General features: G+C 43.0%; 1 protein-coding gene across 1 annotated transcript in view; it reads right to left on the reverse strand.

Moving 5' to 3' along the window:
• The window catches only part of THBS4 (thrombospondin 4), a 57,361-nt gene that overhangs the window by 12,892 nt on the left and 28,247 nt on the right, over window positions 1-16,222 (reverse strand). The window contains exons 9-14 of the mRNA XM_084628481.1: window positions 15,377-15,454; window positions 12,246-12,398; window positions 9,683-9,787; window positions 9,329-9,436; window positions 2,152-2,311; window positions 717-835 (exon numbers count right to left, since the gene is read on the reverse strand). Coding sequence (XP_084484607.1) covers window positions 717-835; window positions 2,152-2,311; window positions 9,329-9,436; window positions 9,683-9,787; window positions 12,246-12,398; window positions 15,377-15,454 — 723 coding nt within the window. The remainder of the gene's footprint in view (window positions 1-716; window positions 836-2,151; window positions 2,312-9,328; window positions 9,437-9,682; window positions 9,788-12,245; window positions 12,399-15,376; window positions 15,455-16,222) is intronic.

Consider the following 16,222-nt stretch of genomic DNA (forward strand, 5'->3'; position numbering starts at 1 on the left):
CAGTTCTTTTTATAAAATAGATCTTCTGGTGGTGATCGAAAGAAGAAAACTTATTTAACAAGGGCAGAAAAACAAAGTAGTATTAAATTGGGCGAGACTAGATTCTGGGGTTCTAGCTGAAGGAATTAAAAAAAAAAAAAAGAAAGTTGCCTGAGATACTAAAAATGAGTCAATCCTCGTTTTCCAGAAGAAGTTTCCCTCTTCTGTACCTTAAAAATAAGCCTACGGTGTTACACAACTGAACAGAAAACTGTAGCAAATCTACTTATTGAGTAAACAGACTCTGAGTCTGTGGTGATAGAGGTTTTTGTCTGAATAAGAAAATCAACATTTGGCCCTAATGAAAGAAAGAATACATGTAACGAATCTGTACTCCCAATGGAGTCTTCCCATTGACTTGTATAGGCTTGTATTGACTTGTTTGGCCCACCACAGATGGGAGATGTTGCGGCAAATTGATCAGAGAAGGTGCACAATGAGACATGCAGACTGTGAAAAAGCACCTATCTGTTCCTATTTCCAGTCTCCTTTTCCAAACTCAAGCTTTCAAAGTTTCACAAGTTTTTTCTACATATCCTTTAACAAAATGGAAGCAGCTGATCTCTTGTAGCTCCAACTGTCTCCTTCTACAGTTATTTGGTGCTCACGGTCACTTTTTCACTAACTTGGTGGCTGAGGCTTGTGCTATCCTACAGATTTTTCTTCCCCTCACTAACCTGGTTGGGGTTGCTGATAGTGGGGCAGCTGTCACAAGCGTCACCAACACCGTCGTTATCCCCGTCCTTTTGGTCCCGATTGGGAACCCTCTGACAATTGTCCAAAAGATTCTTAATACCTGGAAAAATCATCAATATTAGTCAAAATTAATCCCTCGGTTTCCAAATGTGTGTATTTTCCAAATGCACCCGTTTATGTATTTTCACAGAATACAGCATTACTGTTCAGCCATCACCAATGTCTGCAGCAGTTCACTTAGGGCACAGTGAATGATTACATCATAAACATTAACAGCAAATCTGTTTCTGTGCACATCTCATTTAATAAAGGTTAGGAGCATCTCACTAATGACCTTGCCTTGCATTCCATTTTCCTGCACACCTCACTGCATTCTGTCCCCATACTGCATTCTGTCCCATACCATACAGTTTATATCATGTGACATTTCATTTATTATATTACATTTAAGGGCACTTGATTTTTATCCAAGCCCCACGCAGCAATGAGAATAAAATGTTGCATGACCGGGATCTCTTGGGCATTCAGGCAGGAGGCAGTCAGATGTGCTAGGATGTGGTTGGTCCTGTGGATTATTGTGAAGAGGTTTGGGGGGGTTTTTTTTGGTTTTTTTGGTTTTTTTTGCTGTTAATATTGATAGTCCATTAAAATGTTCAACAGCCTTTTAATTGTTGTATGAATTATTGTGGAGTTTAACTGTTGCACATTGCCCAGGGCTTGGGGTGGAGCAAAAAAAATAATCAATATTTACACAAAATAAAAAAAAATGGCTGCAACTAGGAGTTGCATTCAGAGATGTGATCTCTGACAAAATCTCACATGAGAAGATGTGTTTGACCAAGTGACGTTGTCCCTAAATTTTCTGCATTTTAGTCTGAGTTGCTGCTGCTGTTGGGATTCATAGTTATCACACTTTGCAGTCTTACAGGTTAGTCAGAACTGTTCTTGCAACATGTTTCGTGTCCTCTACTGCAGCCATGCCAATTGCCAGGAGGGAAACAGTCAAAATTGCTGGGTTTTACACAGTATCTCTGGGTTACCCCATCACTGTTGGAAACTAGAACTGAAGTATTCGGCCTTAGAGATGCCTAAAAGCTGGTTCCAAACATCCTCTGTTAGGCAATGTCTACACTACAGGACATACACGATACTAATGTATGTCATTCAGGGATGTGAATAAACCATCCACTGAGAGACAAGTACACTGACATAAGCACTGGACAGCGCTATGTCGGCGGGAGGGCTACTGCCACTTGTGGGGGCTGGAGTAGTTAAGCAGAGGCCCTGTCGGCTTAGCGCGGCTACATTAGAGAGTTTACAGTGGTGCAGCTGTAAACTCTCTAGTGTAGCCGTGCCATAACACACAGCACATGCTGGGTGATTTTAAAGAATTATGTTAAGTGCAGATTGATCAACCATCTCCATCCATGTCATCATCACAGGCGTCTCCTTTCCCGTCACCATCTGTGTCCCTCTGGTCATTATTCAAGACTGTGCGACAGTTGTCACAAGCATCTCCAAAGATATCTTGATCACTGTTCCTCTGCTTAATGTTCGGCACCAATACACAGTTATCCTAAAAGGGAGAAAAATACAAATTCCTTTCTGTTAAATTCTTACTTGAGTCAAATAATCCTAACTCTCATTTATACACTGTAAACTCTTTTGCAGATGCAAATATATTATTGTAAATAGCTTGGCATTCTATGTGGTCTATAAATCAGGACCAGATTTCACTGGTCCTATACCAACTTCCAGCTTTTATATACAGTGTGTGTGGATGAGAGGTACTACTGTCCAATGTGCATAAGGGTTTGTTTATAACAGTGACTTTTGGTTCTCATTTCACATGGGTCCATTTAAAAGGTCTGCCTTAATATGCTGGTTCTCTTATTTAATGTGTTTTATTTCAGGGTCTGCATTTCAGGATGCACACTGCTTCAATCCATTAGGACAGTGGCTTTCAACCTGTGGTCCATGGACCCGTGGGGGTCTGCAGCCTGTGTCTAAGATTTCCAGAGGAGTCCGCACCTTCATTTGAAATCTTTTAGGAGTCCACAAATGAAAAAAGGTTGAAAACCACTGCATTAGGAAAAAAGCCGGCTCCCCCTACTGGTATATCCTCAAACCAAGACTCTGCTTGGCAATTTGACCTTTTCACCCAAAAAAGCCTGAATTCCAGATTTAACATGTTTTCTACTTTGGTATTAATTCTACAAGGCCCGTGGGGAGGAGCTGGGGGGGACAGTAACAAGGAAGCAGCACTTCCCTCTTCTGCGCATCCCTCTTGAACACCTGGGTTCTCATCCTCTCTCCACCCAGAGATGGACAGGACAATAGGGCCCTACGTTAGTTTACAGTATCAGCTGTGTCTTATTGTTAATGCAGGTTCAATACTGTGAAGGCGCCAAAGCAATTCCACAGTTAGAACTGCATTAGGATTTGCATTTAAAGCAGGAATTACATTTTTTGTTATGCACCAATAACACAGTGAATCATCCCAAACTGACAGCACTTACTCTTTGAGGACCTGGCCTGCTTCAAAGCCCTTTGAAATCATTGGAAAGGCTCCCGTTAACTGCTGTCGGCTTTGGACCAGGCCCTGAGTACAGACTGAATTCTCACGCCAAACTATTCATTATTTGAGTTATAATAATTTTTAAATGGGCTTCTAAGTTCTTTTTCTGGGGATGAGACTAACTTTATTGCCTCTCCCTCTAGCAAATAGGCTCCTGGGTGTTTTTGAGATTTGAAAATTGTTTTGCTGTAACAAAATCTGAGACATGGGCTACTTTTTAAATTCATTGTTAATTTTTAATTGAATTAACACTGTTAATATATCTACCTGTGACAGGGTGTCAACCCCACACAGGACTAGAAGGAGTTAAGTTGGCCAGGCAGGCCTACTAACTCCACAGACTGCACCTGGAGGAAGAGCTAGGGAGCAGGGAGTTGATTGCAAGCGGGTTCAGCTGTGCAATAACAGGCAGGGCCTATAAAGCCAGGAAGCTGGCACCGAACAGGGACTGCTGCTGGCAATAGGGTTGCCAGGCGTCCGATTTTCAACTGGAATGCCTGGTCAAAAAGGGACCCTGGTGGCTCTGGTCAGCACTGCCAACCAGGCCAATAAAAGTCACGTTGGCGGTGCTGCCCGGCTAAGGCAGGCTAGTCCCTATCTGTCCTGGCACCACACTGGGCCCCGGAAGGGGCCGGCAGGTCCAGCTCCTCAGCAGGGTGGCCACGGGACTCCGCGTGCTGTCCCCGCCCCAAGCTCCGCCTCCACACTCCCATTGGCTGGGAACAGAGACCAATGGGAGCTGGAGGGGGTGGTGCCTGTGGGTGAGAGCAGCTCACAGAGCCTCCTGGCCCCGCTGCCTAGGAGCCGGACCTGCTGGCTGCTTCCAGGGTGCAGTATGGTGCCAGCACAGGCAGGGAGCCTGCCTTAGCCCTGCTGTGCCCTTGGCCGGGAGCCTCCCGAGTTAAGCCTGTGCCCCAACCCCGATCACCTGCTCCAGCCCTGAGCCCTTCCTAACCTGGAGCCCCCTCCTGCACCCCAAACCCCTCATCCCTGGCCCCACCCCAGAGCCCGCACCCCCAGCCCAGCCCACGTACTCCCTCCTGCATCCCAATCCCCTGCCTCAACCCACAGCCCTCTCCCACACTCTGAATCCCTTGCCCCCACCCCCCCAACCTGGAGCCCCCTCCTGCACCCCAAGCCCCTCACCCCCTCCTGCACCCAAACTCTCTGACACTGCCTGAGGCCCCCTCCTGCACCCTGAACCCCTCATTTCTGGCCCCACCCCAGAGCCTGCACCCCCACTTAGAACCCTCATCCTCTTCCGCACCCCAACCCCCTGCTCCAGCCCAGTGAAAGTGAGTGAGGGTGGGGGAGAGCGAGCCACCGAGGGAGGGGGGATATAGTGAGCAGGGGGCGGGGCTGGGGCAGGGAAGGGGTAGAGCTAGGGTGTTTGGTTTTGTACGATTAGAAAGTTGGCAACCCTAGCTGGTAAAGGGCAGTCACTCCCTGGGAGGAGGGCTTGAGGCTGGTACACCCAGAGCAAGGAGCGAAACCAGGAGTCGTAGGAAGGAGTCATAGGATGATTATGAGCCGCCAATGTGATATGGCCGTGAAAAAAGCTAATGCGGTCTTGGGATGCATCAGGAGAGGTACTTCCAGTGGGGATAAGGAGGTTTTAGTACCGTTATACAAGGCACTGGTGAGACCTCACCTGGAATACAGTGTGCAGTTCTGGTCTCTCATGTTTAAGAAGGATGAATTCAAACTGGAACAGGTACAGAGAAGGACTACTAGGATGATCCAAGGAATGGAAAACTTGTCTTATGAAAGGAGACTCAAGGAGCTTGACTTGTTTAGCCTAACCAAAAGAAGGCCGAGGGGAAATATGATTGCTCTCTATAAATATATCAGAGGGATAAATACCGGAGTGGGAGAGGAATTATTTAAGCTCAGTACCAATGTGAACACAAGAACAAATGGATATAAACTGGCCACCAGGAAGTTTAGACTTGAAATTAGATGAAGGTTTCTAACCGTCAGAGGAGTGAAGTTTTGGAATAGCCTTCCAAGGGAAGCAGTGGGGGCAAAAGATCTATCTGGCTTTAAGATTAAACTCAATAAGTTTATGAAGGAGATGGTATGATGGGATAACATGGTTTTGGTAATTAAATATTCATGGTAAATAGGCCCAATGGCCTGTGATGGAATATTAGATGGGGTGGGATCTGAGTTACCCAGGAAAGAATTTTCTGTAGTATCTGGCTGGTGAATCTTGCCCATATGCTCAGGGTTTAGCTGATCGCAATATTTGGGGTCGGGAAGGAATTTTCCTCCAGGGCAGATTGGAAGAGGCCCTGGAGGTTTTTCGTCTTCCTCTGTAGCATGGGGCACAGGTCACTTGCTGGAGGATTCTCTGCTCCTTGAAGTCTTTAAACCACGATTTGAGGACTTCAATAGCTCAGACATAGGTGAGAGGTTTTTCACAGGAGTGGTAGGTGAAATTCTGTGGCCTGCATTGTGCAGGAGGTCAGACTAGATGATCATAATGGTCCCTTCTGACCTAAATATCTATGAATCTATAAGTCCAGGGAAGGAGCAGTCTGTGCTGGAAGAGGAAAGCCCAGAACTGCTGGGTTGTGGGTCCCTGGATTGGAACCCGGAGTAGAGGGCAGGCCTGGGTTCCCTACCTGCCACGGGGGAAGTGGCACTGGTGGGGCAGTGAACTGAAAGAGTGTCGGGGTCACTGGGAGTGACAGAGACTTTGAAGCCCTATACCCTGAAGGGGAGAATGCTGAGTGACTTGAACAGAGGGCTGACTCATGAAGAGGATACTGCGGTTCCTGAATCAAGATTGGGGCTGCAGACCAGAGAGAAAGACAGAGTGACAGTATACAACCGTGGGAAGGGGTGTCAACCTTGTGAGCTAATCCCCAGCGCAGCTAGGAGGAGGCACCAGACAAACGGTGAATGGTGTACTCTGTGACACTGCTATTGGATGGATGCTACAGAATCTAAACTTCAATTTAAATAAAAACAAGAGTGCCTAACTCTCATGGTTGTTCAAGAAACCCTTGAAAAAATGAACAGGTAAATAAATGCAGAGTTGTCCTCCTCAAAATGTGGACAGCCTGTAACAATAGTTCTGGGAGGTGAGACCTGCCCATTTCATGATAATGGAACTGTTATGTCTGAAACATAATGTTGACACTGAAATTTTCACCTTTAACTATTTCACTGCTGAGACACGGTAGGTGAGTTAATCTCTTTTTATTGGACCAACTTCTGTTGGTGAGAGAGACAAGTTTTCAAGCTACACAGAGCTCTTCTTCAGGTCTGGGAAAGATACTCAGTGCCACAGCTAAGAACAAGATAGAGCAGATTGTTTAGCATAAGTAGTTAACACATATTCTAAGGCACAGTCATAACACAAAAAGTGGGACTAGTGGATTGCAGGTTGTTGTAATAAGCCATAAATCCAATGTCTTTATTAAGACCATGATTTTTAGTGTCAAGCAAAGTTTTTATGAATTGAAGCTCCCAGGCTCATCTTTTGAAAGTGTTGTGCAGGTTCCTTTGTGTATCTTGGGAACCATGTAAAAGGTCACGGGGGTGGGTTCATGGGGGTGGGTTTGTAGAGTTTCTCTTGGAGTTGTTTGGGGAAGGATTTGATTATATCCTTAAGTTCCTGGGTAAATTGTGGTGTGGGGTCTTCTTTGATTTCTCTATAGTACGTGGTGTCAGAGAGCTGTCGGTTGGCCTGATCTTGTATTTAGCTGTGACACTCTTAGTACCTTTCCTAGACCTGAAGAAGAGCTCTGTGAAAGTCTGAAAGCTTGTCTCTCTCACCAATTGAAGTTGTCCAGTAAAAGATATTACCTCACCCACCTTGTCTCTCTAACATTCTGGGAACTACCACTTCTATACCAATACTGCAAACAACAATGGAAGATATTTAATTACATGGTCACACAGTATTTTTTTCAAGGAAAATTTGTCATTAAATAATTACTAAATTACAAGTAATGTAGCATCACAAAAATGAGAAGGTTAGTTAAACAGAAATTAAAGGGTACAGTGCCAAAAGTGAAATCTCTGCAAGCTGCATGGAAACTTTTTAAAGACACCATAATAGAGGCTCAACTTAAATGTATACCCCAAATTAAAAAACATAGTAAGAGAATCAAAAAAGAGCCACCGTGGCTAAACAACAAAGTAAAAGAACCAGTGAGCGGCAAAAAGGCATCCTGTAAAAAGTGGAAGTTAAATCCTAGTGAGGAAAATAGAAAGGAGCATAAACACTCACAAATGAAGTGTAAAAATACAATTAGGAAGGCCAAAAAAGAATTTGAAGAACAGCTAGCCAAAGACTCAAAAAGTAATAGCAAATTTTTTTTAAGTACATCAGAAGCAGGAAGCCTGCTAAACAACCAGGGTGGCCACTGGACGATGGAGATGCTAAAGGAGCACTCAAGGACGATAAGGCCATTGTGGAGAAACTAAATGAATTCTTTGCATCGGTCTTCACAGCCGAGGATGTAAGGGAGATTCCCAAACCTAAGCCATTCTTTTTAGGTGACAGATCTGAGGAACTCCTCTAATTCCAAAGTAATTTGCAAAGTAAGGTGCCCTGGGATAAGAGGGGTGGTGCTCTCATGGATTGGTAACTAGTTAAAAGATAGGAAACAAAGGGTAGGTATAAATGATCAGTTTTCAGAATGGAGAGAGGTAAATAGTGGGGTCCCCCAGGGGTCTGTTCTGGGACTAATCCTATTCAACATATTAATAAATGATCTGGAAAAAGGGTGGTGTGGTGGCAAAATCTGCAGATGATACAAAATTACTAAAGATAGTTATGACCCAGGCAGACTGCGAAGAGCTACAAAAGGATTTCTCAAAACTGGGTGACTGGGCAACAAAATGGCAGATGAAATTTAATGTTGATAAATGCAAACTAATGCACATTGGAAAGCATAATCCCAACTATATATATAAAATGATGGGGTCTAAATTAGCTGCTACCACTCAAGAATGAGATCTTGGAGTCATTGTGGATAGTTCTCTGAAAACATCCACTCAATATGCAGCGGCAGTCAAAAAAGTGAACAGAATGCTGGGAATAATTAAGAAAGGGATAGATGATAGGACAGAAAATATCATGTTGCCTCTATATAAATTCATGGTACACCCACATCTTGAATACTATGTGCAGATGTGGTCGCCCCATCTCATAAAAGAGATATTGGAATTGGAAAAGTTTCAGAAAAGGACAACAAAAATGATTAGGGGTATGGAACAGCTTCCGTATGAGGAGAGATTAATAAAACTGGGGCTTTTCAGCTTGGAAAACAGATGGCGAAGGGGAGATCTGATTGAGGTCTATAAAATCATGACTGATGTAGAGAAAGTAGATAAGGAAGTGTTGTTTACTACTTCTCATAACACAAGAACTAGGGGTCACCAGATGAAGGTTTAAAACAAATAAAAGGAAGTATTTCTTCATACACTGCACCATCAACCTGTGGAACTCCTTGCCGGAAGATGTTGTGAAGGCAAAGACCATAAGTGGGTTCAAAAAAGAACTAGATAAATTAATGGAGGATAAATCCATCAATGGCTATTAGCCAGGATGGGCAGGAATGACGTCCCTAGCCTCTGTTTGCCAGAAGCTGGGAATGAGCGACAGGGGATGGATCACTTGATGATTACCTGTTCTGTTCATTCCCTCTGGAGCACCTGGCACTGGCCACTGTCAGAAGACAGGATGCTGGGCTAGATGGACCTTTGGTCTGACCCAGTAGGGCCATTCTTATGTTCTTATTGGTAGGTTGGAGTTAAGGTTGTTTGTCACAGTGTGATTTTTTAGGTCTTTGATGTAAGCATTGTATAAATAGAAATGAGTGCATTAGAGAAGGTGCTGGTGAGTACGGGTGGCTAAATGTAGTGAGGGCAGTGGGACATGCCTAGGAAAATGGTACTGTATTACGTTTAGAATCGTCCCACCTTGCACCAACTTCATTCCAGCCTATTGGCCTGGGATTCCAAACCTGAACCATGTTCTATGTCTGTGTACAGTACCTGTTCATTAGGAATTCCATCTCCATCTGCATCCTCATCACAGGCATCTCCGAGTCCATCACCATCTGCATCTTCTTGTCCTGAGTTTGGAACAAATCTGCAGTTGTCCTACGCAAAAAATAAACCCAAGAAATATGACCAGCATTCCACAACATTACTTGAAATCTCTCTCCTGGGGGCTGACTGACTTTCTTTACTATTAACCTGAAAAGTTTCTTAATGAAATGTATTTTAAACAAAATAAGCATAAAAGAACTTGCAAAAGTGTTTATACTTCGTAGTGTTTCCCTCACTGCCTCTTCATGCCCCCATACTATCACTCCCCTGGGTGATTAAAAAGAAAAAGCATCCTACCTTTCTGCAGCTATCAGCAGAGCATGAGAGTTTTTCATCAGGATAGCCATCAATATCTATGTCCTTTCCACAGATATAACCATCACCAGCCCAACCAATGCCACACTACAAATGAAAACACTAGTATAGAACCACAGAAAGACTGAAGATTCCACTTTGCAAACATGTACAGCAATGCTCAAGATGTGACCCTAGGTCAGTTTCAGAAAGGATCAATATGCTGTGCAGGAGGCACTAACATGTATAATGATATATTCAAGCACACATTGCTATCTGTTAAGGTAGGCATTGAGATTTAGCTCCAAACTTAAAATGTATCTGCTAATTTTGGATTGCCAGCGTCAGACACGTAGGGCCTGATTTTCAGAGGTGCTGAGTACCCACAACTCCATATGACTCCAGTGGATGCTCAGATCCTCAGTGTCTCAAGGTGATCATCCAGAATTAGTGGTTGCTTTTGAAAAGGTAGGCATTAGTGATCCGAGGTGAAGCAGAGGTCAATAGTCTCTCTGAAAGACAACAAAATGCAAACCCACTGGAAAAAGAGCCAAAGTATGTAACATATATTCTGAGGGCCAGACTTTCAGAAAGAGAAGTCTGAAATCTCTCTGGAATATTTTACACACAATTATTTGCACGAGCAAATTGGGCATTTCTGCATACGAACGTTTAAGTATCTAAATTGCTATCAGTTCTCAAAAATACCTAATTTGTGGATGTAACTGCTGAAACTGCACACCCAAATGTCTGGGTAAAACTGCCAGTGGACTTCAGACCTCTCCTGACTGTCCTCAGCACCAATATCTAGAAATATCTCTGTTACAGACATTTGAAGTATCCCAGTTTTTTCTTTGAAATAAATATACTTAAAACTGAGATGCACCTAGAGGGCCAGAGAGGGAGGGGATAGCAGAAGGAAAAATGTCTGATTTAGCTTCAGACCCCAGAAGAAAATTGTAGAGCATATGTGGTATTCATATGCAGGATCAGTCCCTTGCTTCCAGGGTGATGAGTTGGATGAGTTGCAAAGACTGAGGTTGGGTGAGGGAGCACTTCTGGTCACACTCTAGCAGGGATAGCTTCCTCATGCTGTCCCACCAATGCATTTCAATCTTGGTTTAGAGTTGCTACCTCCCAGGGTAGAAAGGGCAGTAAAGTCTATATATGTACTGTATCCTTGGCCTCTCTACTGAGAATGCCATCTAGCAAGCCTGATAAATACTAGCTGTCATGGTGTTTTGGGGGTATTGAAACATATCCATAGAGAATTAGACTAAAACCAGCAGGTTATTTCACAGAAAGAAGTGAAAGGTGCTGTATCCCATTGGTTGGCCGAAGCAGATTAGTGATCTCTATAGACAGAATTTATAAACCCTTGCTACAGAAAGGGACTCTGAAATATTACAGTATTCTAGAGACCCTGCCCTTAGAGCTGACATCTTTAAAGGCATGGAATTGAGCTCTGCTGCAGTGAATCTCCACACACCTGATTCGTTCTACTGCATCTCTTTAAACAAAGACAAATAGGTTTAGAATGAAAACCGTCAACATAACAAGGAATAGTCTTTTGGCATCTCAGATTACTTTAACCAATGTCAAATTTAAATGACTCCTTCCGTATCTGATGCTTGCATACAAAAATAGAAATACTCCTAAGTAAATAGATCTGTCCAACCCTTTCATTACAACAGCAGAAAAAAAACCCTCATAATCTCTTAAATATACCATAGAGAAGAGCAATACAGATCTTTATTTAATGCAGTAGGCATTGGTTGTGATGTTTTCATTCTTTTAGACACAGTGGGGGAACTGCTGTTCCTGGTGTATGAATGCCTTGATATTAGTCTTCCTTGTGGCAAAAGACATGCACTTCACTTGAAATTCTGCCTGTACAAAGGTTACGCTATTAGGCCTATTGTATTTAAGGTTCCAGCTACACAAAAACTTCTGATTGAGTTTGTACCCCTTTAGTGGCACAGTTTGTGCCCACACGTTGCATGACTAATAACTACAGCAACCAGCTATGTGTCACCCTCGCCAGAGATCTAATCTGACATGCTCAATCTTCAGGTAATCTGGTCAGAATACTCTTATCTCATTATGTAGACAGGAGCCCATAACCACACTTCTATACCAGATAACCTTCCTCACAACTCACTGGACAGCAGAACATGGCCAGAGATCCATGTGATGCTGATGCTTGCTCTGTGCGCGTTGATGTTTGGCATACTTTTCTGCTGAGATCATACAGGATAGCAGCTCAGATAGCAGAGGCAGACTTTCCAGAACACAATCCTACAAATGCTGCTAGGCAGCATAGTAAATGTAGCCACCCAGATTTGGCTACCACGTAGATGTACTGGGGGGAGGGGAGAGAGTCTGCTATCTGGACACAACTGGACTGTTTTGTAACTGGGTCAAATGGTAATACTCTGGTTACAAACACACTTTTTTACTGATCAAAGTGTACACAGGCCCTAAAACATCCTGCTCATTGCCTCAGTAGGACTGTTTTTTCTAGTTTTTCTGGAGCAGCCTAAAATATATCCTATCATCAACTTACGGTACATGAAATCTCTCCTTGCCTCTCTTCAGTACACTGTGCATGGACACTGCATGGGTTCAAGGCTCGATTTCTGCAGCTGCTCTTAGCCTTGCATCCTTTGACCTGGTCTCCAGTATAACCGGGTTTGCATGGGCCACAGTGGTAAGAACCCTGTAAAGACCATCAATCATTTGCATGAGTTTCACTGTTTTGCATTAAAATTAAGCAATCCTCTTCCCGAAACAGTGTGTCTGTGATTTGCCTCACACTGTTTGCTTATGATGTGCAGGCTAAGTTTCATGTTCGCTGAGGCGTCTTGCTAGCTCCTTTGTGAATAGACATTTTTTCACGTGCACTTAGTGCTACCAAACATGTGAGACTGGCAGCTGTGGTGGGACCAAAGTCCCCTATTTATCCAGAGAACAGGTAGAGTACCAGCAGCAGCCCACACTCAGGATGAGCCAACTTCAAGGTGGGAAAGGATATTACAGTCTCCATGCCTGTTCATTCTTTGCTGAGCCCTTGTCTATGCACAGATTACAAATCAATTTAACAGGTGAAAAGCATGTGTGGACTCTTATTTTGGTATAAATCAGCCTTGTTTTGGTTTAGCTTCACTTAATTGGGAACAAGTTTAAGCTAAATTGAAACCAGCTGCTCTTAAGCTGAAATAAATGTGTCCACCAAAAGTTTGCTCTGGTTTTGCTTAAATCAGTTTAAAAACTGACTTAAGCTAAACTGGTACAACTTCTGTCTGTTGACAATGTCTAGGATTTGACATAAATTAGATCAAAATAAACCTTGTTTAAACTGACATAAGTGTCCATGCAGCCTTTTGTATTGGCTTAACTAAATCAGCTTAAAATAACACTGAAACTACATCAGTGTGACTTTCTTAGGTAAACAAGCCCAGAGATTCCAAGCAAGGATGTTGCAGTTAGTGCCTTTGCTACTGATGGTGGGTATTGTGATGTGGACAGGTTTACTAATGGGCTGTAATAAGCCCACACAGGCACTTCATTTGGTCTTGAGCTCTCTATTCCCCATGCTTAATTATTTTTAATCTTTTACTGTCCGGTGAAAAAACAACAACAAGAACATCAGTTAAAACCCCACCATAATCAATAATAACTTTCAACATTTTCAAAGACAAAGAAAGGGAACAAATATATATTGACATAACTAGACATGCAGCTCTATGTGTAAATAGTGAGACTTTGTTTTATCAGGAGTTTCGGATGACTTCCTACCTCTTAAGCAGCAAAGCCTCATGGGTGACCTGTTAGAGTTGACCTAGTCCAGGTGGATTGGAAAAGCATACTCATAACCCACATATGTAGTATTTTGTCTGTACCAGGAAGGACATGGTTTTGTCTGGATTTGTTTAGGATTTTCATCTGTGCCATCTGATTTCATGGCAGTAAGCCACACAGTTTGAACGTGGAGATAGATGGAGAATTGTATAAATCAAATAATTCATGAGTGATAGTTTAGAAAATTGGCAGCTAGCTGAGATCTGCATGTGGTTAGGACTGTACGAAATCCAGTGCTTTGTGCAATTCTTTCCCCCCTTTATTTAAATAAAATTGATGGGTTCAGTTCACCCAGGCTCACAACTCCTGAAATCCGCTAGTTACTTTGGATTTGCACAATGTATTCTTAGCTGTATCATGGCTCCGAATCCAGTGGTGCCACATAAACCTAAGCACAACCTTGTGTGGGCCAAACAGATTCTACATATTTTAATAAAATTTAAAGTCACCTGTACTGATTTATATTTTAAGTTCAGTTTGTTTCATATCTATTTAGATAGGTTGTTTCTAGGTATAGCATTGTCTGTTTACACATTTGTGTAAACTAAAATGATGTCAACATGATGGCAAAACACTAATGAATCAGCCTTTAGTGTATTGTGTTTGAAGTAGGCCACGGGTCTTATGAAATGCTCTGGTGGCCCGTGTATGGCCTGCAGGCCATAGGTTGGGCACCCCTGAGTTAAACAACCTTTAAAACAGCATTTCTTGACCCAGATGATACTTAATGGAGGCAGGGCAGACAGTCAGTCTGTTCCACTGATGAGCTTTTCAAGAACTGGCTTACCCAGAGGCCCACTTGTCTCCCTAAAGACTGCATGAAAAAGGGCTGAAGATCTCTAAAGGATGCCTGGTCTAGTAACAGGACAGAAGATGCATCAGATAGAAATGCTGTAGATGTTAAAAAAAGAGAAAGATATTCAGCAGAGGAAGGGGGTTTAGTAACACAATACTTAATTTATGTAAAAGTACCTCACCCAGAGCTTGCAGTTTGATATCACCAGAAGCACTCAATAAACTTAAATATTTAAATGTGGGGGTTCTCTTATTCTTTTTGTGTGAGTTTACTTAGCTATACACAGCAGACCATCTCATAGTGAAACAGCATTTAGCAGTAGGCTAAAGGGGTGTGAAAGGCCCAAAATGTATTAAAAGGAGCTTCCACGCCTTTTCTCCTCCTTTCACTCCTCTCATTCCACTTTTACTTCCACTCTGCTCACTCTTCTGTAATATAGCAGCTACATTTAACACCTATACTGTTTGGTAGCTGTATCATTCCTCTTCTGCCCTGACTTCCCCTATATACTATGATGATTGAGAGAGAGAGAGAGAAATGGAGAGGCTGCCCCTATCTACAGGGTACCAGGAGGAATTGCTGGCTTCCAGTCTTGTTGCAGCTACACCCAGTGGGGAGTGAAGATGTATATTTTCAGATGATGCCCCACCGCAAATACTTGCACAATTGCCAGAACTCCCTGCAACTGCAGGGGATGAAGGGAAGACTGCTGTCATTGCTGGGTAAAGAGGAGAGGATGAGCTGTAGCTCACGAAAGCTTATGCTCAAATAAATTTGTTTGTCTCTATGGTGCCACAAGTCCTCCTTTTCTTTTTGCGGATACAGAGTAACACGGCTGCAACTCTGAAACCTGTCATGAAGCCATGCTAATTGTTCATTAAAAACTGGTTGTTTTAACTTTTAGGGAGGAGATGGGATTCTTTTTGTTTAGATAGTCAAAAGATATAATACAGAGGTTATCTCAAGCCAGAACCACAGATCCAAATCACAGCCTGATGTAAATGATCAGTTTTGAAAACAGTAAATGAAAGGGTACTTACCATGGTGTTTATGCAGTGGGAATTTGGAATGCACCCTCCATTTTGGCCATTATTACATTCATCAATATCCAAGCAGACCTAGCACAACAAAATAAGGAGTTTATAATTAAAAGCTAGTGAACCTTAGATCCAAGTGTGAAGGGAAATCACCCACTGACCACCTTCAAAGGCTTTAGAAACATAAACAAGCGTGTTCAATATGGCATTCAATCTAAATCAGTAATGGAGGAAGGGGGGGTCCAAAGGTTAGGATGCCGGCCTGTGACCCAGGAGACCTGGTTCACATTCCTGCTCCACTACAGACTTTGTGACTGCGAACAAGTGACATGGCCTCTCTGTGCCACCGTTCCCAGTCTGTAAGGTAGGGGTAGTGGTACTTCCCTACCACACAGAAGTGTTGTGATGCTAAATCAATTTTTGTTTGGTTTAATACAGCCAATATTTTTAGAGCCAGTTTAATTACAAAGAACTTCTTCCCAGTTAATGGACCTTGTATCTGCATAATGACTTTTGGCATTGCTTCTGAAGTAGCGCATTTCTTCCTTTTTTTTTTTTTTTTTTTTTATAGCATAACTCAGCCTCAGAGGAAATCTAATTTGGCCCTATAAATAGAGTGGCATTAACTTTTTCTTTTAAAATTACTTATTTTGTGTTTTATCTGTGATGGAAAAGCAGACTGTCTCTTAACAACTGCAAACAAAATGGCCACCTATAACAGCATAGAGCAGCGGTTCTCAAACTGGGTTGGGAGGGTCCCCAAAGTGGGTCACGACCCCATTTTAATGGGGTTGCCAGGACTGGCTTAGACTCGCCGGGGCCCAGGACCAAAGCCAAAACTGAGGGCTT

This window comes from Lepidochelys olivacea (assembly GCF_965140295.1).
Source record: "Lepidochelys olivacea isolate rLepOli2 genome assembly, chromosome: 5".
Lineage (NCBI taxonomy): Eukaryota > Metazoa > Chordata > Testudines > Cheloniidae > Lepidochelys > Lepidochelys olivacea.